This window comes from Hyla sarda, chromosome 10, assembly GCF_029499605.1.
Source record: "Hyla sarda isolate aHylSar1 chromosome 10, aHylSar1.hap1, whole genome shotgun sequence".
Taxonomy (NCBI): domain Eukaryota; kingdom Metazoa; phylum Chordata; class Amphibia; order Anura; family Hylidae; genus Hyla; species Hyla sarda.
In genome coordinates, this window is record NC_079198.1 from 8631887 (window position 1) to 8654827 (window position 22941).

Sequence of the window (22941 nt, forward strand, 5' to 3'; positions counted from 1 at the left end):
GTAAAAAGGACCGCCACTCCGCTATACGGCTCGGCCCCAAGAGACCAGTAGGAGGGCCCATTCCTCCACTCTCTTTTAGCCTTGTAGATAGATGACATGTCTGTTAGCCTGGTCTCCTGCAAAAATAAAATATCAGCATTAATATGGGCAAAAAAATCATAGGCAGCAAATCGAGCCGTATCTGACTTAATGCTGGCGACATTAATGGACGCCAGCGTCAATGGAGAGGGTGCCGCCATCAAGGGTGATTGAGTTAAACAGCTTTCTTTTTCCCACTCCCCTTCTCACCCTCCACATCAGAAGAACTCTTCACCCTCTTTAGAGAAATAGAAGTGTCCATCTCACCAGACGTCGTTTTACTTTCCTCGTTTCCGGATTCCAGGCCAGTCCCTTCCCCCGAGGACATAACCTCCCCAGGGGAAGAGGACTCGGCGCCCCCTGGAAGCTCCTCTGCCACCTCCCCCTCATCCTCCCCTTCCGAAGAAGAGGAGGAGATGTCCCTGAGGGGTCGGAATCGATTGGAAAGGCCAACCAGAGGGGAGTCAGTTTTGCCTTCCTGTGGCACCTGGACCAGGGTGGGAGAAGATCTTAAATCTCCCTTTTTTTTCCTACTTGTACCCCGCTTTCGTGTCTCCTTCTGCCATCCCCCATCATCCTCCTCCACGCTATCTGAGGAGATGGCACCTTCCTCATTCTGGATCCTCCTGACCTCCTCATTCAGCTCGCCATCCCTCAGGGTCTCAGCAGCAAGGTTGGCCTCTGGGACAGAATGAGAGGTTGTCCCGGTAACCCGGGCTTTCCCCATCACCCTATCCCTTTGGCGTTTATCAAGACGTCTTAGTTGGGCTGGTGTCTTTTTCTTGCTGTTCCTCACTGACCCCTCAGTTCCTCCACCCCTGCTAGTCCCCCCCCCAGCAGATTCCGGCTCGTGATCTTCACCCGCTGGGGACAAGACTGCATTAGCGAAAGAACGAGGACAACGACTGAATGGGTGACCTAAGTCACCACACAGGTGACACCTAATCTCTGCACAAGATGCGGCAAGATGGCCTACACCCCCACACAAGGCACATTTCTGCACCGTACAGTTTGCACTGAAGTGTGTGGGGTCACCACATCTGTGACAGAGCTTCGGCTGACCCCGGTAGAAAATCTGGATACGATCCCTACCGAGAAAGGCAGAGGATGGAATATGGGTAACTGTATTTCCTGAACGTTTAAGTTTTACCAAAAACGTCCAGGCTCCTGACCAGATGCCAAACTCGTCCCTGTTCTTCTGTGGGACCCCCATTACCTCGCCATACCGTCCTAACCAGGTGATGATGTCAACACAAGAGAGTGATTCGTTACGGGTCAAAACGGTCACTCTCTTGATTTCGTTTTGGCGAGACAATGCCTGTATGGCAAAGTCTCGCCAGCCGGGCTCATTCTTTACCAATTCATAATTCGACCAGAAAAGCTCAAGCCCCTCCGACCGAACAAAACTGATATCGAATTCAGGAGTACCGTAGGGATGTATCAAGGCGAAGATATCAACTGCCTTGAAGCCCATCTTTAGCAAGAGCTCAACCACTTTCGTCCTTGAAGGACACATATCTTCGCCCTGCCACCGAAGACGGACTACATTCCTACGGTTACTACCTGCCCCGGCTGTTGGGAGGGACCACACAGTATCGCCCCCTCTTTCCTCTCGGAAGGCAGAGAGACCGTGTCTCTCTATCCAGAAGGACAGATCAACTGCTCTACCCTCTACATTAATCGACCTTTCCCCCTTTTTCAGAGCCTCCAGGAGACGTCGCTGCAATAAACCGTCCCTAGAGTCAGGAGATGAGGAAAGTATTCTACTTCCCCCAGCAGTGACATTGGCATAACTCCTATGGTCTGTCACCACTGGGGGGGCAACCGGACCAGACCCTGCACCTACACCACTGCCGATGACAACATCCCCACCACCCCCAATGACAACATTAGCACCAACTCCAATAACATGGTCACCACCTCCCCCAAAAACACCTTCCCCAGTAACATCAATCTCCATCCTCTCCCCAGTCATACATCCCCCAACCCCATTTACCCCATCACTCACACTGGCTGGACCAGCAACAGGTAAACCGGCAAATGATGATGGTGATGTTGATACATTTTCATTCCGTTTTGCCTCGGCATCACGGGGCACTAGAGCTGGGACAACCTCCGCTGGCCCTTTAAGGGACCGGGCAGCATGCTTACCCAGTCTAGAGGAGGTCCCAGCCCTGTTCTTATTAGTGCCCTCCGCCTCATCAGCAATTTCTCCAGTCTTATCAGGGCGCCGCTGATCAATGGGATCAGCGGCGCCAATACAAAATAAGATTTGTTCTTTTCTTTTGGGAGCGTCTGCTACATCTGTAGTCACCGCGACTACCTCAGGCACTGAATCACCCCCCCCTCCCACAGGGGAGCGAACTACAGCCCCGGAGTCTGCCTCTATGCCCACTGCTGGGCTGCCCTCACTGTCCGGCCTTGCGGCCAGTGCCTTCTCTACTCCATCCCTGCTACTACAAACAGGCATGGAGTTTTGCGCCCTTTTAGTACCTGTACTCTCCCCGCTCCTTTGCACCGAGTCCACCACAGAACACGGGCTGGGCTGGGTAATGGGGCTTGCACAATGAGCTGACCCTGCGGCCGACTCAGGGTTTACAGGGAGGGGGGTGTAGATGTAACTCACCACTTCTTGCTGCTTTGGCTTGGTCTTCTTTTTCTTACCCCCAGGTGCCTCATCTGGCAGCTCATCTCCGAACACCAGATTCTGAGGACACACTGGGGATTCCAGCATACGTATCTGGGCCATTAGCACCCCTCCCTGGTAGCTGTTGTCACTGTCCTCCCCTGAGTCGGCAGGTGATACTGCTGGCTGCTGTGCAGGGGGCCCACTGTACGGGGCCTGCTGCTGTTGCGACAGGCCACCAGGTGGATCTGGCTGTTGTTCTCCCTCTATCTCCTCCTCATCATCCACCTGGCTCTCAGGTTGCAGCCCCATCAACCTTCTCTGTTTCTTTTCATCCATATCTCTGAAACGCTCTTGATTTTTCAGCTTTTCTTTAAATGGTCCACTCATCTCCAGCAATTCCTCCTTTCTTTCCTCCAAAGCATTTATTTCAGCCATCAGACCTTTTATCTGTGCCTGGACTTCAGGCTTCTTCTTCTTTGGGGTAACCTCCAGCCTAGAACGGACATGGCGAAGTTCCTCCTGAAGCCTCCTCACAGCTTTCCTGGCGTCTTCATACTCACGGAGGTGAGTTATGACCCGGGTAGTATAGGTGGAAATAGACTCCCGGGTCCTCAACATTCCCCAGCCTTCCTCACTGAGGTCGGCTTCACCTCCGTGAGTACTCTGCCTTCCTCCAGATGACCTTGGCTTTCTGCTGGCAGCACCCAGCTTTCCCAAATTGTGATCCTCGTTTCCAGAAACCTTTCGGCCTCTTGCCTCTGTGGGGGGTGTTGGAGTGACATTGCTGCGACTCCGGGTGGATCGCCTAACCCCCAGATCTTCTGATGTACAGGCCGCTTGCTGGCCTCTCCTGCCTCCCTGCGGCCTACTCCGGGAGGCAGAAGCCTGGGCCTCGCCTCCCTCACTCATCCCTGGAAACCCACTCCCTCCCTGGGGAGGAGAAAGCAGGTCCCAGGTGGAACAGGTGGTAATTCCCTGGAGCTCAGGAGGCACAGCAGACACACACAGCTGAACTGAAGCAGAACCACACCCACAACTGATTGGCTCCCACTCCAGAGCTGTACTCACTATTCTGCTGGTGAGGTCACTGTGTACATACATTACATTACTTATCTTGTACTGATCCTGAGTTATATCCTGTATTATACCCCAGAGCTGTACTCACTATTCTGCTGGTGAGATCCCTGTGTACATACATTACATTACTTATCCTGTACTGACCCTGAGTTATATCTTGTATTATACTCCAGAGCTGTACTCACTATTCTGCTGGTGAGGTCACTGTGTACATACATTACATTACTTATCCTGTACTGATCCTGAGTTATATCCTGTATTATACTCCAGAGCTGTACTCACTATTCTGCTGGTGAGGTCACTGTGTACATACATTACATTACTTATCCTGTACTGATCCTGAGTTATATCCTGTATTATACTCCAGAGCTGTACTCACTATTCTGCTGGTGAGGTCACTGTGTACATATATTACATTACTTATCTTGTACTGATCCTGAGTTATATCCTGTATTATACCCCAGAGCTGTACTCACTATTCTGCTGGTGAGATCCCTGTGTACATACATTACATTACTTATCCTGTACTGACCCTGAGTTATATCTTGTATTATACTCCAGAGCTGTACTCACTATTCTGCTGGTGAGGTCACTGTGTACATACATTACATTACTTATCCTGTACTGATCCTGAGTTCCATCTTGTATTATACGTTTCTCAGATGGGATGCAAACAAAAACATTTACCAAGTCCTGTGAAAGAAGAAACGCATGTGGAGTAGCTGGGACCATCGCCTACCAAAGAGGACAAGTCAAAATGGCAACATCTTGTTGTTATACCGATTCCTGCTATCCTTCTACCCCCGCATGTAAGTTCTAAAAGAAAGCCCCATAATCCCTGGGGGGTATTGTATAATGGGACCTGCTGTAACTTCTAGATCTTTACAGTATTGGGGAAATCTCCTAATTCTGAGATGGTTTAGGATCTAGGTGGTGAACACCTTTGCAGGACCTTTTTGTCTAGAGAAGTGATCTCCAAATTTTGGACCCCTAGAAGTTGCGAAACTACCACTCCAAGCATGCACGGACAGCCAACGGCTGTCCGGGCATGCTAGGAGTGGTAGTTTCGCAACATCTTGAGGTCCAAAGTTTGGAGACCACTGGTGTAGGGGAACTTCTCTGTTGGCAAAGGAGTGGAGAATTGGCCCAAAGGTGTTGAGGTGAAACTATGGTGCCCCTCTCTTCTGTGTATGATGCCTACAGTGCATTCTAGAACCTGACGAATGTAAAGCCCAATGTAACAGCACACCAAGTGGTCATTCACAGTATTGCAAGTCTTATATTAATTACTGCTACTAAAAAAGTATGAAAGTTCTTAAACAGTACCTGTCTTAGTGCCAAAAAAAGTGATATGTTACTCAGTACCTAATCCTGATAATGTACATATACCTGTAATTTTTATGGGTCTATGACCTATATTTCCCTAACAAATAGCATTTCTATCTTGCTCACTTGCTTTGTCTTCTTGCCTTGTGGAGGGGGCGTGTCCATCTCTCTCCCTCATTATGGATGACTCATCTGCTCTGAGTCTGGGAGCAGCCTGGCAGTCTGCAAATCACTGCACAGTAGTTTGTATGCCTATATTTTTTTATCTGTTCCTAGTAAAGCTGGATCCTAATCAACATAGCTTTCACTATGTGTGTCATTCAGCTGTCACAGACTCCTGAATGTCTGATCAGCTTTGTCATTTAGGAGTCAGAGAACTCTTCGGCTGTTCAAGCATGCTGGGAGTTGTAGTTTTGCAAGAGCTGGAGCTGCAGTGTTTGTAAAACACTGTGTTAGAGCAGTGTTGTCTTTAGCTGTTGCAAAACTACAACTCCCAGCATGACCACACATCCTTTGCCTGTAGTTTTGCAAGAGCCGGAGGCTACACAGCGGGAAAATACACAGCTCTGAAAGAGTTTTACAAAGATCGTACCCCCAGCTGTTGTAAAACTACAACTCCCATCAGCTTAAGGCTGTAGTGGTGCAATGGTAATACCTATACTGGATACCAACTCACTTTACGGACGGTATCCAGTATGCTGCAAAATACAGAGTAGTCTGTCTGCATAAAGATAGATGACCCCTAGTGGCGGCTATTTTCATTTTTTTTTTTTAGTAAAATTGACTTTTTTTTTTTTTAAATAAAGGTATATTTAAAAAAGTAATCTTATCAGTAGTACTACAAAATATAAAAAGTTTTTTATAATGACAGTGCCACAAATTAAAGGAGTACTCAACAAATGTTTTCAAATTTACTTGAGCCAGAATATTATACAGATTTGTAAATTACTTCTATATTAAAATCTTAACCCTTCCAGTACTTATCTGCTGCTGTATGCTCCACAGGAAGTTGTGTAGTTCTTTCCAGTCTGACAACAGTGCTCTCTGCTGCCACCTCTGTCCATGTCAGGAACTGTCCAGAGCAGGACAAGTTTGCTATGATGATTCGCTCCTACTCTGGACAGTTTCTGGCATGGACAGAGGTGGCAGCAGAGAGCACTGTGGTCAGACTGAAAGGAAATTCAAAAAGAAAAGAACTTCCTCTGCAGTATACAGCAGCTTATAAGTACTGGAAGGGTTAAGATTTTTATAAATATTTGTAACTTTCTGGCCCCAGTTGATTTGACAACATTTTTTTCCCCACCGGAGTACCTAGCTATAGGGCTGTGATTATGTTGCTGTCTCCATTTCCAGTACCCATGGATGAACATCGCAGAAACGGACTGACGTGTTCCAGCTGCACGGCCCACGATTCAGCATGGTGTTATGGGAAAGAAAAAATTGACTGCACCGGAACTGAAAACAAGTGTATTTTCATGAGTCACGTGTACACAGGTAAGTTATGATCAATAGGCAATGCAGACTGTTCTTCTCATATGTGCAAAATGTTGCGTATTTATTTCCATTTCATGCCTGTAGTTACCATCATACCAATCATTCTATCGGGATATCAGGATTTTTCTATGAATAACAGTGTTAGGAACCACCCGTATGATTTTTAATCGAAGAAGTTCCTTTTTCAATATTGCCCTGTGGCCATCTGGTTAGAAAGCATTACATATGGTAGTATAACTACTATATATCCTGATCCCACAAAGATAGCAGTATACAGATAGAGCTGGAGGAGGGGTGTATAACTACTATATATCCTGATCCCACAAAGATAGCAGTATACAGATAGAGCTGTAGGGGAGGTGTATAACTACTATATATCCTGATCCCACAGATATAGCAGTATACAGATAGAGCTGTAGGGGAGGTGTATAACTACTATATATCCTGATCCCGCAGAGATAGCAGCAGTATACAGGTAGAGCTGGAGATGAGGTGTATAACTACTATATATCCTGATCCCATAGAGATAGCAGCAGTATACAGATAGAGCTGGAGGGGAGGTGTATAACTACTATATATCCTGATCCCACAGAGATAGCAGTATACAGATAGAGCTGTATAACTACTATATATCCTGATCCCATAGATATAGCAGCAGTATACAGATAGAGCTGGAGGAGGGGTGTATAACTACTATATATCCTGATCCCACAGAGATAGCAGTATACAGATAGAGCTGTAGGGGAGGTGTATAACTACTATATATCCTGATCCCACAGAGATAGCAGTATACAGATAGAGCTGTATAACTACTATATATCCTGATCCCACAGAGATAGCAGCAGTATACAGGTAGAGCTGGAGATGAGGTGTATAACTACTATATATCCTGATCCCATAGAGATAGCAGCAGTTTACAGATAGAGCTGGAGGGGAGGTGTATAACTACTATATATCCTGATACCATAGAGATAGCAGCAGTTTACAGATAGAGCTGGAGGGGAGGTGTATAACTACTATATATCCTGATCCCATAGAGATAGCAGCAGTTTACAGATAGAGCTGGAGTGGAGGTGTATAACTACTATATATCCTGATCCCATAGAGATAGCAGCAGTTTACAGATAGAGCTGGAGGGGAGGTGTATAACTACTATATATCCTGATCCCACAGAAATAGCAGCAGTATACAGATAGAGCTGGAGGAGAGGTGTATAACTACTATATATCCTGATCTCATAGAGATAGCAGCAGTATACAGATAGAGCTGGAGGGGAGGTGTATAACTACTATAAATTCTGATCTCATAGAGATAGCAGCAGTATACAGATAGAGTTGGAAGGGAAGTGTATAATTACTATATATCCTGATCTCATACATATATCAGCAGCTGTATAAAGGAGAGGTGTTTGTAAGACTTATGATCACATGATCAGTTTCCAGTAATGAAACACATGGATGCAGCTGTGCTGGAATAAAACAGATGGTGCTGTAGGAGTAGTGATGGTGAAGTGGGCCAGTCCATCCAGTTATAGCATACTTTGTTGATACAGAAGAAGGCAAAAATATCCAGTGTGAAAAAAATCAGCTATTTGTTTTGCAGCCTTATATAAAAAATCTTACCCTGCTTACACAAGTGCACCATGGTGTGACTTCCCTTATAAATGTGGCCTAACTTGTTTTTATGTTTTTACTATGTTATTACACATGTGGGATATAACACATTTGTGTCTCGCAGGAGCGAAGTACAGCAAAAATGCCTTCCGGGGGTGCGGAACTAAAGACATCTGTGACCTCGGAAGCCAAAGTCATAACTACGGGTCCGTCAACCTCCAAACAGACATCCGGTGCACGAACCACGGCCCCGCCATTTACTCCAGTTTCTTCGTTCTGCTGGCCGCCGTTGCAATCTCATCCAGGCTTGTCTTGTAGGCGGCTCCTCGTGGGCGGGGCTCTAGGAGTAACACTTACACTGTGCCGCTGTTATCTGAGCGCATTCGACTTCGGCAGGTCGGGGCAGTGGGAGCACAACACTTACTGGCAGTATTATTATTATCATTTGTATTGTTTTTTGTTTTTTAACCTCAAGCACTTTACTGTGTGTGTGCATTGATATGAATATGCTGTGCATGAGACCGTATACATGTCTGCTATCACCCCACTGGGCCCTCAGCCTCCGATATTTGTTAATACCGTGAGTATCATATTGGCCTATGTGCATGCAATTTAAAGATATAGCACATCAAGTACTACACTCACCTACTTAGATACAGTTCAGAAGTTTTGTTATCCATATAACCTTACCCTGTGACCTGTATGGCAAAACAGGTAACTTATATTCAATACTAACCCTGTACTACAGCAAGGGTTAACACTCATACTTACCCTATGCCCCATAACTCTATAGTTATAGTAGGGTTGGCCTTAAAGGGGTATTCCAGCTTTATCATCTTATCCCCAATCCAAAGGATAGGGGATAAGATGTATAAAGCTGGAGCTGTAGTTTTGCCACAACTAGGGGCATATTGGTTGTGAAACACTGTCCTATACTTACCAAAAATCCTATCCTGTCCTATACTACATCATCTATATCCTATATTGTAAACCCTACATTTCATATACAGCTAATATACAGCAAAAAACAAACAAAAAAGCAACAACAACCTAATCTTAAAGAAAGGATACAGTCAGGGATGCCCTGAAACAGGTAGTCCAGGTTAAAAAATAACATGGTTGCTTTTTTCTAGAAACAGCACCACACCTGTCCTCTGGTGGTTGTGATTGGTATTGCACCAAAATCTTTGGTCAACAGACCTTTAAATTGTTACCCACCTCAAAAGACACCATATGCTTTATTGTATTGATTATTAAAGCAAATGCTTGACTATTATAATGACTATTCATTAGAGCCTTGCGATCCCTGATGATGCAGTTGGTACTGTAAAAACATGTCAGATAGGCATCTTTAAAGTGCTTTTGATACAGTCTGAGGAGTGTTTACAAATAGCGCACTACAGATGCTGATTGACTGTGTATTGGAAGAGTCTATCCATCACATACACTGCCGTACTGGCCTTTAGAAATGTTTTTGAAAAGCATTTGTTTTAATAACTGATACAATAAGGCATATCATGTTTTTAGGGGTTGGGTCACAATTTAAAGGGGAAGTTAAGAAACATAAAAATGCCCCAAAGCTACCACAATACCTGTTCTGTGTCCCCTGTAGTTATCCTTGTGATTTTTCCAGCTCCTGTGGCCCCTGTTGTCTCCTGAATATTCTTTTTCCTTGCTTGCAGCCCAGACTACAACTCCCAGCAGTCATTGCATCTCTGTGTAACGGCTGCTAGGCAATTGCTTTTACTATCTGTGTGCATGCTGTGTTGTTGTAAACACAGTTAGCAACACACACTGTACAGGTCTTTTCTTTCAAACTATCCTTTCCCTCAGCAATAAATCATGCTATGCTCTGAATGGCAGCAGTCAGTAATAAGATCTACAGCAGGTATAGAGCAGCGTTATGTGCTGAGTTGTGTCTGAGAGTCTTCACAGCAGACACTGGGCTTCTCTGCCAGCAAGATCCTCACACAGGGAGGGGAGGGGGAGGGGAGGTGTGGTTGTGAAGCCAGAGCCCTAGACAAAACAGAAATCACATGGTGTTTGTCTTCCAGGAGGGTGGGGGCCAGCCTCAGTGAGCGGTTTGCACAAAGACAAGGTGGATCTGATTATGACGTCTTTCTCTCACTCCCTGCATGTAAGTGACAGCTGAAAGAGGGAAACTGCTCTATATAGATAATGAATGATATTTAGACAAATAAATAGGTTGGTGAGAGGGAAAGGATCAGCTATGGATTTAGTTCTCCGGAGTCCCCTTTAAGGGGGTCTGTTGATGTAAGGGTATGGTATATTAATGTAGTTTTACCCTGGATTTGGGCATTTTGTTTGTATTTGGTTGGTATTGCATTTTAGTTCCACAGAACTAAAAAGGACGACGTTGCAGACAGGTGTGGCAGTGGTTTTTGGAGAAAAAAGCTAAATTGTTACCCACTCCTAAAAACACTATATGCTTCATTGTATTAACTATTAAAACAAGTGGTTGACTATTATAATGACTAATAATGATTAAAATCATTAGAGCCTCACGATCCCTGTTGATGCAGTTGGTCCTGTGAAACATGTCGGGGAGGCTTCTTTAAAGTGTTTTTAGTTCAGTCTGAGAAGTGTTTATAAATAACTCACTGCAGATGCTGATTGGCTGTGTAGAGAGGTTCTAAACATTACATACAGGACTGGTCGTTTTAGATATCTTTTGGAAAACCATTTATTTTTATATACAACATAATAAAGCATACCGTGTTTTTAAGGTTTAGGCAGGTGTGGTGGTGTTTTTGGAAAACAAAAAAAGTAATAGTTTTTCTTGGAACCTATGACAACCCATTTTATCCAAACTCTAATCCTAAATTCCATGCTTTTGGCGAACCATTTCACATGATATTTTCCCCTTTTTGACACGCTTTGTGCCTTTTTCGCAAATTCCGCATTTGCTGCTGACAGTTCGAGATGATGTGAATTTTTATTATGTGTTTAGGGGACATTTTTATACTTAAAATAAGAAGTTTTCATCGTAGTCATTATTGGGGGGGAGGGGGAGGTATGAGACAAGAACGACTCCACTTTGGGCGACCCTCAATTCAAATGGCAAATTACAGAAAGTGGAGTTATTTAGACCCAGAATTTTTTGATGGGAAGTTTTTGGCTTCCATCCACCACTTCTATGGATTCCGGCCGCTTCAAAGACTACAACTGATGACTTCATTGGATCATTGATGGGGGGGGGTCCCCAAGCTTCTGTTGTCCCGAGTGTATGCTGTCCTACAGTATTAGGCTCCATCTCACAATGGTCGTTCATCTTTGCTTGTATTAAGCTGCCAAATAACTTCATCCTATGACTTGTCTATGATGTTTAGCACATACATTCTCTTATTAAAAGCCTAAAAATCTAAATTATGTTGCAGTGAGTTATCCTCGTGAAAGGGACAGGACGGTGGAGAAGTTGTACTGTAACGTAAATGCCAAGGGTATACCATTTTTTGTCGTCCGATCACGAAAAACCATGGGAAAGCCAAGGGTACTCTGATTTTTTGTCTTCCATTCATGGAAAGCCATGGTTCCAAAACAGGGCTGAATTGGCCCAAAAATATACTAGAGCAGTGGTCTATAAACTATGGACCTCCACACAGTTTAGAGACCACTGTACTAGGGGATCGGCCTCTCAGGCTCTGACACAATAATGGGCCGCCAGAAGTCAACTCCATTTGGAGGGTTTATTTACACAGATAAGTCACAAATAACCCATGAGATCTTATCGATGACCTTAAAAAATTCTCCTCTGGTGGTCTCAGATATCCAAGACATCTCCAAAAGTTCTGGTAGAGGAGACAAGGACTGGGTCACCATTAGAGATAAGCCAAATGTACAAAAGTTTGGTTCAGCCAATTCCTCGAACTCTGGCAAAAAGTTCAATTTGGACTTCATTAGTACTGTCCGAACCTGTACTTCACCAATAGTCCAAAAACATGTGTTTAAGGGGTACTCCGGTGGAAAACATTTTTTTTTCTCTTCAAATCAACTGGTGCCAAATAGTTAAACTTAATTTGTAAATTACTTCTATAAAAAAATCTTAAAGGAGTACTCTGCCCCTAGACATATTATCCCCTAGCCAAAGAAATATAATGAGTGAACAAAGCATCGGGGGAGGTGTATAACTACTATATATCCTGATCCCATAGAGATAGCAGCGGTATACAAATAGAGCTGGGAGGGGAGGTGTAAAACTACTATATACCCTGATTGCATAGATATAGCAGCAGCGGTATACAGATAGAGCTGAAGGGGAGGCGTATAACTACTATATACCCTGAACCCATAGAGATAGCAGCAGTATACAGATAGAGCTGGAGGGAAGGTGTATAACTACTATACATCCAAATCTCATATAGATAGAGCTGGAGGGGGAGGTGTATGATTACTATATATCCTGATCCCATAGAGACAGCAGCAGTATACAGATTGAGCTGGAATCATGCCCATCAACAGAATGGTCTGAACACTGGGGGCACCGGGGGTACCCCTTTAATGACATGGGAAATGTATGGCATTTGCATCTACAATAGAGGGTGATCTTATATTATTATTATTATATATTAGAATATTTCATATATTCTCTGGCCTTACTTTTACTTTATACATTTTTGAATCCTAATTCAGGTTCATTTTTGTGACTAAAAATTGAAACATTTGACTACAGCAAGTGCAACGGTAATAGGAGCGATGAGCCTGTGTTGTAGACCCGACGTTCCACTTAATACACACGAATACTTGAACTTCATTTTTAGGATTCCAAATTCGATCCACTGGGTGCCGAGAGAGCAGATACTTTTAGTGGCGCATCCACGAACCGCTACGGATCTCCTAATGGGAGCTGAAAAACAACCCCCAAAAAACTGCAGTAAATACTTAAAGTCTAATAAGGCATAATCAATCTTCTATGTATCTATACCATACTAAATAAAATGTAAAGGGGTACTCTAATGTAAAAAGGGGTACTCCGTCCCTAGGCATCTTATCCCCAATCTAAAGGATAGAGGATAAGATGTCTGATCGCGGGAATTCTGCCGCTGGGACCCCCCTGCAATCTTGTCTGCGGCACCCCAGACATCCGTATGATCGGCGATGAGGGGTGGAGGCTCGTGATGTCACGGTCACGCCCGCTCGTGACATGACAGCCACGCCTCCTCAAAGCATGTCTGACTGCGGGGGTCCTGCCGTCAGATGCCCCCTCCCATAGACTTGCATAGTGGGGGCGGGGCGTGACTCACATGGGGGCGGAGTCATGAGATAACGATACTCCGGCCCCGTGGTCGTCACCCGACAGATTCTGAGCTGGCAGCGCAGCGTGCAGCTCCCAGAGGTGGGTGCTTAATGCAAGATTGCAGGGGTCCCTTGCGGTCAGACATCTTATCCCCTATCCTTTGGATAGGGGATAAGATGTCTTAGGGCCGGAGTACCCCTTTAAATACCAGCTGCCTTAAAACCTACAGACAGGAGAAGACAAAATAGTGGGATAATTCCTGCTGTTTATAACAATAACAGACCATCGATTTCAATATAAACGGTGTAATACTTCATGTCTCCTCAGGGAGTGCTGCAGGAAAACTACAATCGTTTAGATAAAAAGTTTGGACAAAGAAAAAATAAACGTGGGAAAATAAAGGTAAATGTTATATAACATTTACCTATATTTTTCCATATTTTCTTATATATTTTTATTTTTTATTTATTTATTCCATTTACCATAATATTCGCTGGTTTGGAGCAGACAGGCATCCTCATCTCCAGTACAGTCTATGGTATGCTTGGAGTAACACCACTTTGAGCGAACAGATAAGCACGTCTGGCAGGTCAGCCCATTTGGCTGGAAGTTTTTATCGGGTACTTAAAGAAAAAATCAAGAAATAAATAAAAGCAAACAAATAAATAAAAAAAATTAAAAATAAACTAATAAAAATAAACTAACAAATAAATAAAAATAAACACATAAGTAAAAATAAACAAATAAATAAATAAAAATTAACAAATAAAAATGAACATGATTAAATAAATAAATAAAAATAAACTAATAAATAAAAACAAAACAAATAAAAATAAACAAACAAAAAAAAGAATAAATAAATAAAAATAAACTAACTAATAAATAAAAACAAATAAAAATGAACATGAACAAATAAATAAATAAAAATAAACTAACAAATAAATAAAAATAGACAACTAAATAAAAATAAATACAGGTAAAAATAAATAAATAAAAATTATTTAATAAATTAAAATAAACTAATAAATAAATCATTAAACAAATAAATAAATAAAAATTAACACATAAGTAAAAATAAATAAATAAATAAAAATAAACAAACAAATAAAAATGAACAAATAAATAAATAAAAATAAACTAATAAATAAATAGATAGATAAAAAAAAATGTAAATAAATTATATAAATACCTGTTGGTGAAAAATGATTTCGGAGCATTCCGTTATTATCAGATACATTGTAAAACAATAAATAAACACCAGAGGATACTATATTACATAGAGATAATACATATGACAGGGAGGGAGCGTAGAATGTAGTAGGGATGATAGGGACGATATAGGGAGGTAAGTGGTACTTACACATAGGGGGCGGTGGAGTGCAGTTATCAGTGTAACAACAGGTGGTGCTCCTCCGGATTCTACCATTAGAGGCGCTGATGCTGCCGGGGGAGTCGCAGTGATCTCTGGGGGCGCAGGACATGACGAATATCGCCCCATCTATAATAAAGGGTGCGAGAATAAACACATAAATAAAACTCTAATGGTACAAATAGCCTGTAAAAGAGAAAAAAGAAGAGGCCGGAGGGAGGTGCCTCGAGTGATACCGTATTGGTAAGTAACATAAAAGATCGGGGGTCGGTTAAGACACACCCCTAGGTAGTGGCTGCTCACCTGAGAGCAAGTGAAAACTTGCGTGTCAACCCACAGTGGGGTTACCAGAAGTTGCAGAGATGGTAGGACTGCTGCCAAGCCGGAGGTCACAGGGGAGGAAAGACAACCAATCCTGATGAAACTTTGGCATATAGAACAACAAGACCCCAATAGGCGCTGCAGATTCCCAAAAAGTAAACCAAACCGGAGATGTAGTGATAGTACAAAACACTGGGAGGTTTATTGTAATAAAAAACAATAAAATACAGATTACGCGTTTCGGGGGAGCCACCCCCTTCTTCAGATCAGAGTATCTGATCTGAAGAAGGGGGTGGCTCCCCCGAAACGCGTAATCTGTATTTTATTGTTTTTTATTACATTAAACCTCCCAGTGTTTTGCACTATCACTACATCTCTGGTTTGGTTTACTTCGTGGGAATCTGCAGCGCCTATTGGGGTCTTGTTGTTCTATATGCTAATGGTACAAATAGAATTTTAGAACTACAGTGAAGACTGACACAGAGATAGAAGAGTAAAAGTGATGGGAATGAATCTAATTTGTTAGTCAAGTTCCCTCGACACTTTAATTATGAATACGAAAAACTCCTACGTGTATTGGTCAGGGTATACGAGGAGGCGCAGACGTGATTTTCGGGGCAGACCATGCTGGAGGCGTTGCAGAATTTGGCGTGTGAAGTCGTACACACTTTGCAAGACAGAGCGTCACCTGTGAAGACACACGGAACGTCTCGGTGACACTTGATACTTTTTGCGATACATTGCAAAACAATAAATAAACACCTGCTTATTTAATATACCGGTGCTTCGCAACCAGTGTGCCTCCAGCTGTTGCAAAACTATAACTCCCAGCATGCCCGGACAGCCGAAGGCTGTCCGGGCATGCTGGGAGTTGTAGTTTTGCAACAGCTGAGGGCACACTGGATAGGAAACACTGTAATTTACATTTTAGAAAATGTCTACACAATAGCATAAAACACATCTCACACTGCATTAATTGTTTACATTTAAAACACTGGAGAAAAAAAAAGGAGAAAAGTATATACTTTAACGGGTGCAAAATAATGGATATTCTACTCTATTTCCCATAGACTTTTTTTACTCTATAAAAGAAAAAAAAAAAGAAAAAAGAAAAAAAAAAGGAAAAAAAGACATTGCAATGCACACTTTTTTTTTTTTTTTTGCTGTATACATTAAAGGAGTACTCCGATGGTAACCTATTAGGGGGGGAAATGAAGCATAAATCAAAGTTATATAACATTGTAATATACTCACTAGAGATGAGCGAACTTACAGTAAATTCGATTCGTCACGAACTTCTCGGCTCGGCAGTTGATGACTTTTCCTGCATAAATTAGTTCAGCTTTCCGGTGCTCCGGTGGGCTGGAAAAGGTGGATACAGTCCTAGGAGACTCTTTCCTAGGAATGTATCCACCTTTTCCAGCCCACCGGAGCACCTGAAGGCTGAACTAATTTACGCCGGAAAAGTCATCAACTGCTGAGCCGAGAAGTTCGTGACGAATCGAATTTACTGTAAGTTCGCTCATCTCTAATACTCACGTTGTCCATGTCGGCTTCTTCCCGGACTTCTCCTCGCTTTTCCATCTGGCCGGAAGCTGGGTCCTCTGATGACGCTCGACCGCGTCTTCCTTACGATCCGGCGCCATCTTCGCCCGGTGACTCATCGCTCCCATGAGTCACTGCGGGCTGTGCCGGCCTCCCCGCCCGGAGTCGGCTACTCCCCCAAAGTTAATTTATTCTGCGCAGGCGCAGTACTCCTATCGCTGCCTACGTTAGCCCTACGCTATTTGCGTAGTGCTGCGCCTGTGCAGTACTACGTTAACCGCGCGCGAGGCTCGTACCCTGAGAGCTGACAGGGAACAGAGCCGCGCTCGGCATTCTTGTGACACCGCTAGTGCAGTGTTTCCCAACCAGGGTGCCTCCAGCTGTTGCGAAATTACAACTCCCAGCATGCCCGGACAGCCTTCGGCTGTCCGGGCATGCTGGGAGTTGTAGTTTTGCAACAGCTGGGGGCACCCTGGTTGGGAAACACTGCGCTAGTGGGCACATGGAAGGAGGAGGAAGGAGGGAAGGAGCTGTGGGCGTCACTTTATTATAATTTATTATAATTTCCTAGGGGAGGGGGAGAGCAGCAGCTCACAGGAAGCTGGTGCAGGGAGTCATGGGAAATGTAGTCTTTATGACATGGCTGCTTACTGCTACAGGTGGCAATTACAAGAGAACGGCTCGGCCAAATTTGACAAATGAGGTATCGTTGGAAAGGTCTTTGAAAGATCAGATGAGGTCAACTTTTTTTTTTTTTTAAGTACCAGCGCTCCGGAGTACTCCTTTAACGTTGCCAAATACATTTTTGTATACAGCTAAATCTCATATTTATCTGATCATTTTATTTATTTGTTTATTTTAATTTATTAATAATTTATCAGTGCATTTATTTATTTATCCATCCCTCATACCTGAACTGATGAAGATTGACAAAACAATGATAATATCTATTCCGCCCCTTGATCTTTGACACATTGCAGTAAGTAATTCTGCCAGCAGGTGGCGATCATTAACAATACAGAAGAGAAATCCCTGCGGCTGCTGCTCCTCCTGTTATGGAACCTCATCACACTGGAGGGATACAGATCCTTCTAGGAACCAACAATCTCTGCGGGTGTATGTATATAGCCTGTATATAATATATTTTAGGGATCGACCGATATCGTTTTTTTTAGGGCCAATACAGATACCGATAATCGGTGGAGGTTAGGGCCGATAGCCGATAACTTATACCGATATTCTGGTATAAGTTATCGGCTATTTATCCCCCCGCGACACCGCTGCAGATCATTGATTTAAAGCGGGCGCTTTAAATCAATGCACTGCAGTGTCTTTTGCGGTGCCATAGGCCGCCGCCGCCGCCACCACCACCCCCCGCTTCTCTCCCCCTACCTGTCAGGGTGGTCCGGGCCATCCATCCTTCCTGTAGTGTCCGGCGGCATTCCGGGTGGAGGGTGAACCGGTCCGGGCTGTCCTTCTTCTCCGGGGGTCCTCTTCTCCACTCCGGGCAGGCTCCGGCCTAGTAACGCAGCATAGACGCCGCTGCGCAGTGACGCCCCTATATAGTATATATCTTGTATACAGTGTCAGGGCGTGCTGTAACATCACGTATATAGCCTGTATATATCATGTATATAGTATATAGCCTGTATATTTCATGTATATAGTATATAGCCTGTATATATCATGTATATAGTATATAGCCTGTATATATCATGTATATAGCCTGTATATTTCATGTATATAGTATATAGCCTGTATATATCATGTATATAGAGTGTGTGTGTGTGTGTGTGTATATATATATATATATATATATATATATATATCCCCTATATAGTATATATCTTGTATACAGTGTCAGGGTGTGCTGTCACATCATGTATATAGTATATAGCCTGTATATATATATATATCCCCTATATAGTATATATCTTGTATACAGTGTCAGGGTGTGCTGTCACATCATGTATATAGTATATAGCCTGTATATATCATGTGTATATAGTATATAGCCTGTATATATCCCCTATATAGTATATATCTTGTATACAGTGTCGGGGCGTGCTGTCACATCATGTATATAGTATATAGCCTGTATATATCTTGTATACAGTGTCAGGGCGTGCTGTCACATCATGTATATAGCCTGTATATATCTTGTATACAGTGTCGGGGCATGCTGTCACATCATGTATATAGTATATAGCCTGTATATATATATCCCCTATATAGTATATATCTTGTATACAGTGTCAGGGCGTGCTGTCACATCATGTCTATAGTATATAGCCTGTATATATCCCCTATATAGTATATATCTTGTATACAGTGTCAGGGCGTGCTGTCACATCATGTCTATAGTATATAGCCTGTATATATATCCCCTATATAGTATATATCTTGTATACAGTGTCAGGGCGTGCTGTCACATCATGTATATAGTATATAGCCTGTATATAACTTGTATACAGTGTCGGGGCGTGCTGTCACATCATGTATATAGTATATAGCCTGTGTATATATATCCCCTATATAGTATATATCTTGTATACAGTGTCAGGGCGTGCTGTCACATCATGTATATAGTATATAGCCTGTATATATATATCCCCTATATAGTATATATCTTGTATACAGTGTCAGGGCGTGCTGTCACATCATGTATATAGTATATAGCCTGTGTATATATATCCCCTATATAGTATATATCTTGTATACAGTGTCAGGGCGTGCTGTCACATCATGTATATAGTATATAGCCTGTATATATATCCCCTATATAGTATATATCTTGTATACAGTGTCAGGGCGTGCTGTCACATCATGTATATAGTATATAGCCTGTGTATATATATCCCCTATATAGTATATATCTTGTATACAGTGTCGGGGCGTGCTGTCACATCATGTATATAGTATATAGCCTGTGTATATATCCCCTATATAGTATATATCTTGTATACAGTGTCGGGGCGTGCTGTCACATCATGTATATAGTATATAGCCTGTATATATATATCCCCTATATAGTATATATCTTGTATACAGTGTCGGGGCGTGCTGTCACATCATGTATATAGTATATAACCTGTATATATCCCCTATATAGTATATATCTTGTATACAGTGTCGGGGCGTGCTGTCACATCATGTGACTCCTATCAAGAGACGGAAACATCTGTTCAGATCATATTTCCCCCCCGGATTGTTATGAAGTCCAGGACATCAGGGGCCGGAGGGCGAGGTCCGGAGGAATCCACAGATACAATCACAGCACTACAACACCCATCATGTCATGGCCCCCTGCAGCACTGCTACATTGAGAAAAAAAAGTGTTTCCCAACTAGTGAACCTCGGCTGTCCGGGCATGCTGAGAGTTGTAGTTTTTCAATAACACGAGAGCCAAAGTGGTACAGATCATTGGTTTACAGCAGTGTTTCCCAACTAGGGTGCCTCCAGCTGTTGCAAAACTTCAACTGCCAGCATGCTTTCACAAAGCCACAGGTTGGAGATCATTGCTTTATAGCAGTGTTTCCCAACCTGTCGCCCTCCAGCTGTTGCAAAACAACAACTACCAGCATGCCTGGACAGCTGTTAGCCTGCTGAGAGTTGTAGCTTTGCAACAGCTGGAGGCACATTGGTGGGAATCTAAAAATATTTCTACTTCTTGTTGGGTCCTTCTTTAAAGGGGCACTCCGGTGGAAAACATTTTCCTCAAATCAACTGGTGCCAGAAAGTTAAACAGATTTTTACATTTACTTCTATCAAAAACATTAATCCTTCCAGTACTTATAAGCTGCTGTATGCTCCACAGAAAGTTGTGTAGTTCTTTCCAGTCTGACCCCAGTGCTCTCTGCTGCCACCTCTGTCCATGTCAGGAACTGTCCAGAGCAGGAGAGGTTTGCTATAGGTATTTGCTTCTACTCTGGACAATTCCTGACATGGACAGAGGTGTCAGCAGAGAGCACTGGGGTCAGACTAGAAAGAACTGCACAACTTCCTGTGGAGCAGAAAGCAGCTGATAAGTCCTGGAAGGGTTAAGATTTTTAAGTAGAAGTAACTTACAAATCTGTTTAACTTTCTGGAACCAGTTGATTTGGGGAAAAAAAAAAAAAAAAAGTTTTTCCACCAGAGTACCCCTTTAAGGAATCCTATAAACAAGACACTACAGATTGTCTTAAAGGGACAGTACCGTATGTCCGACCGTAGTGCTGGTGACTGGATACACAGCGCGTTAGTTACACATCAGATGGACGTGAAGAAGACTTACCGGGAGTCACCAGAGCCCATAGGACCCATAAAAGTCCATGGAGAAGTTCCGTCCCCATCCTTAGAATCCAGAGCGAAAACAAGGAGGACAGAAAGTCCTGGGAATGTTCATGTGAGCGGAGCGGGGCTCGGGTGGGGTGGAACGACCGGAACGTCACATTTGGCAGAGGATCTCACAATAAACAATGAGGTCAGAGCTAAAGGAGTTTTAAAGGGCTTCTTCTCTGTAGATACATCACAAGGACCTGATGGGACCCGGTGATCGGCTCTAATCTGCAGGGACTACAGTGTTTCCCCACAGCGCCACCACAGGAGAAATCAAGCATTGCATAGTTCTCTTTATTGTGTAATGCCAGGTCCTCCAGGGCAAGAGACGCTCTTTGCCCCCCCCCCCTACTTGCTTTACTGTGTAAGGGTACGTTCACACGTGCGGATTACCTGCGGAATTTCTGCAGCGTATTTACTGCAGAAAATCCGCAGGGGATTTTGCTACCAGTGACTTCAATGGGTCAGCATAGAATCCGCAATAGAGGCAGATTTGCGGATTTTCCTTCGGACCCATTGAAGTCAATGGTAGCAAAATCTGCTGTGGATTTTCTGCAGTAAATACGCTGCAGAGATTCCGCAAGTAATCCGCCCGTGTGAACATACCCTTACACAGTGTTTTCCTACCAGGGTGCCACTAGCTTTTGCAAAACTACAACTCCCAGCATGCCCGGACAGCCGTTGGCTGTCCGGGCATGCTGGGAGATGTAGTTTTGAAACAACATGAGAGCCACAGGCTAGAGATCATTGGTTTACAGCAGTGTTTCCAGACTAGGGTGCCTCCAGCTGTTGCGAAACTACAACTCCCAGCAGGCCAACGACTGTCCGGGCATGCTGGGAGTTGTTGTTTGCAACAGCTGGAGTGCGACAGGTTGGGAAACACTGCTGTAAAGCAATGATCTCCAAACTGTGGCTTTGTGAAGGCATGCTGGGAGTTGTAGTTTTGCAACAGCCAGAGGTACACTGATTGGGAAACACTGCTGAGGATAATCTGAAAATATTCCTACTACTTGTTGGGGTTCTTATTTAAAGGGGTACTCCAGTGGAAAACGTTTTTTTTAAAAAACAGATTTGTACATGACTTCTATTTAAAAATCTTAATCCTTCCAGTACTTATCAGCTGCTGTATGATCCACAGGAAGTTCTTTTCTTTTTGTATTTTCTTTGTGCCTGGCCACAGTGCTCTCTGCTGACACCTCTGTCCATTTTAGGAACTGTCTGGAGCAGGAAAGGTTTGCTATGTTGATTTGCTCCTACTCTGGACAGTTCAAAAAGAAAAGAACTTCCTGTGGAGCATACAGCAGCTATTAATTACTGGAAGGGTTAAGATTTTTACATAGAAGTAATTTACAAATCTGTTTAACTTTCTGGCACCAGTTGATAGACAAAAAAAATGTTTTCCAGTGGCCGTACCCCTTTAAGCTTTTCATCTTCAATGTCAGCAGCAGTAATTCAATGCTTAGACCTGGGCTGCTTTTATGCTGTAACCTCAGCCATCTATAGTGGTGAACAGTAAATCACCCCCAAGCATAGTACCATCCAGTTCTGTCCAGTGCACTTTCGATGATACTATACAATAACATAGCAGAAAGGAGAAGGTGGTGCCTTGAGACTTGCCAGACAAGTAAGGTAAAGGAAGCCTTGTGTGGGTACTGCTGAAAAAAATGGCTTTATAACCACCTTCTGATATGTAGGGAATGAGAAATGGCACTATTTACTATTATAATTTGTTAGTATTATAAATATTATTATTTCTTCATAATAAATATTGACATTTAGTTTAGTTATTTATTTTTATTTTCACTCTCTTTGGTTTTATTTGCACATTGTATCATTGTATATATATACAAAGTCTGTGAAGTTCTGTTTTGTAACATTAAAATTTATTGAGTGGATAAAAACAAAGTAAACAAAGTAA

General features: G+C 43.1%; 2 protein-coding genes across 3 annotated transcripts in view; one reads left to right on the top strand and one right to left on the bottom strand.

The window, feature by feature from the left end:
* LOC130294269 (phospholipase A2 inhibitor and Ly6/PLAUR domain-containing protein-like) overlaps positions 1-11604 on the top strand; it is a 30057-nt gene extending 18453 nt beyond the window's left edge. The window contains exons 6-8 of the mRNA XM_056543881.1: positions 4447-4593; positions 6464-6604; positions 8342-11604. Coding sequence (XP_056399856.1) covers positions 4447-4593; positions 6464-6604; positions 8342-8535 — 482 coding nt within the window. The 3' untranslated portion in view covers positions 8536-11604. The remainder of the gene's footprint in view (positions 1-4446; positions 4594-6463; positions 6605-8341) is intronic.
* Positions 11605-11910: 306 nt separating this feature from the next.
* LOC130293622 (phospholipase A2 inhibitor gamma subunit B-like) lies at positions 11911-21331 on the bottom strand. 2 transcript variants are annotated; one of them, XM_056542517.1, is made up of 5 exons: positions 20980-21331; positions 15733-15849; positions 14832-14969; positions 13954-14094; positions 11911-13081 (listed from the first exon to the last, which is right to left on the bottom strand). In XM_056542517.1, the coding sequence occupies exons 1-5, from the start codon at positions 21035-21037 to the stop codon at positions 12882-12884; spliced, it is 654 nt and encodes a 217-aa protein (XP_056398492.1). In that variant the 5' UTR covers positions 21038-21331; the 3' UTR covers positions 11911-12881. The 2 variants fall into 2 exon arrangements, with proteins under 2 accessions (XP_056398492.1, XP_056398495.1); XM_056542520.1 differs by lacking the exon at positions 20980-21331 and adding an exon at positions 16701-17075.
* Positions 21332-22941: the final 1610 nt, after the last annotated feature.

Excerpts from the sequence above, each read along its gene's own strand:
- LOC130293622 (XM_056542517.1), bottom strand. The coding sequence starts at position 21,037 with ATGGGGACGGAACTTCTCCATGGACTTTTATGGGTCCTATGGGCTCTG. Across the intron at positions 15,850-20,979 it reads ATGGGCTCTGGTGACTCCCG|GTGACGCTCTGTCTTGCAAA; the intron begins GTAAGTCTTCTT and ends GTGTCTTCACAG. Across the intron at positions 13,082-13,953 it reads CCAAACCAGCGAATATTATG|CTCCCATTAGGAGATCCGTA; the intron begins GTAAATGGAATA and ends GTTGTTTTTCAG.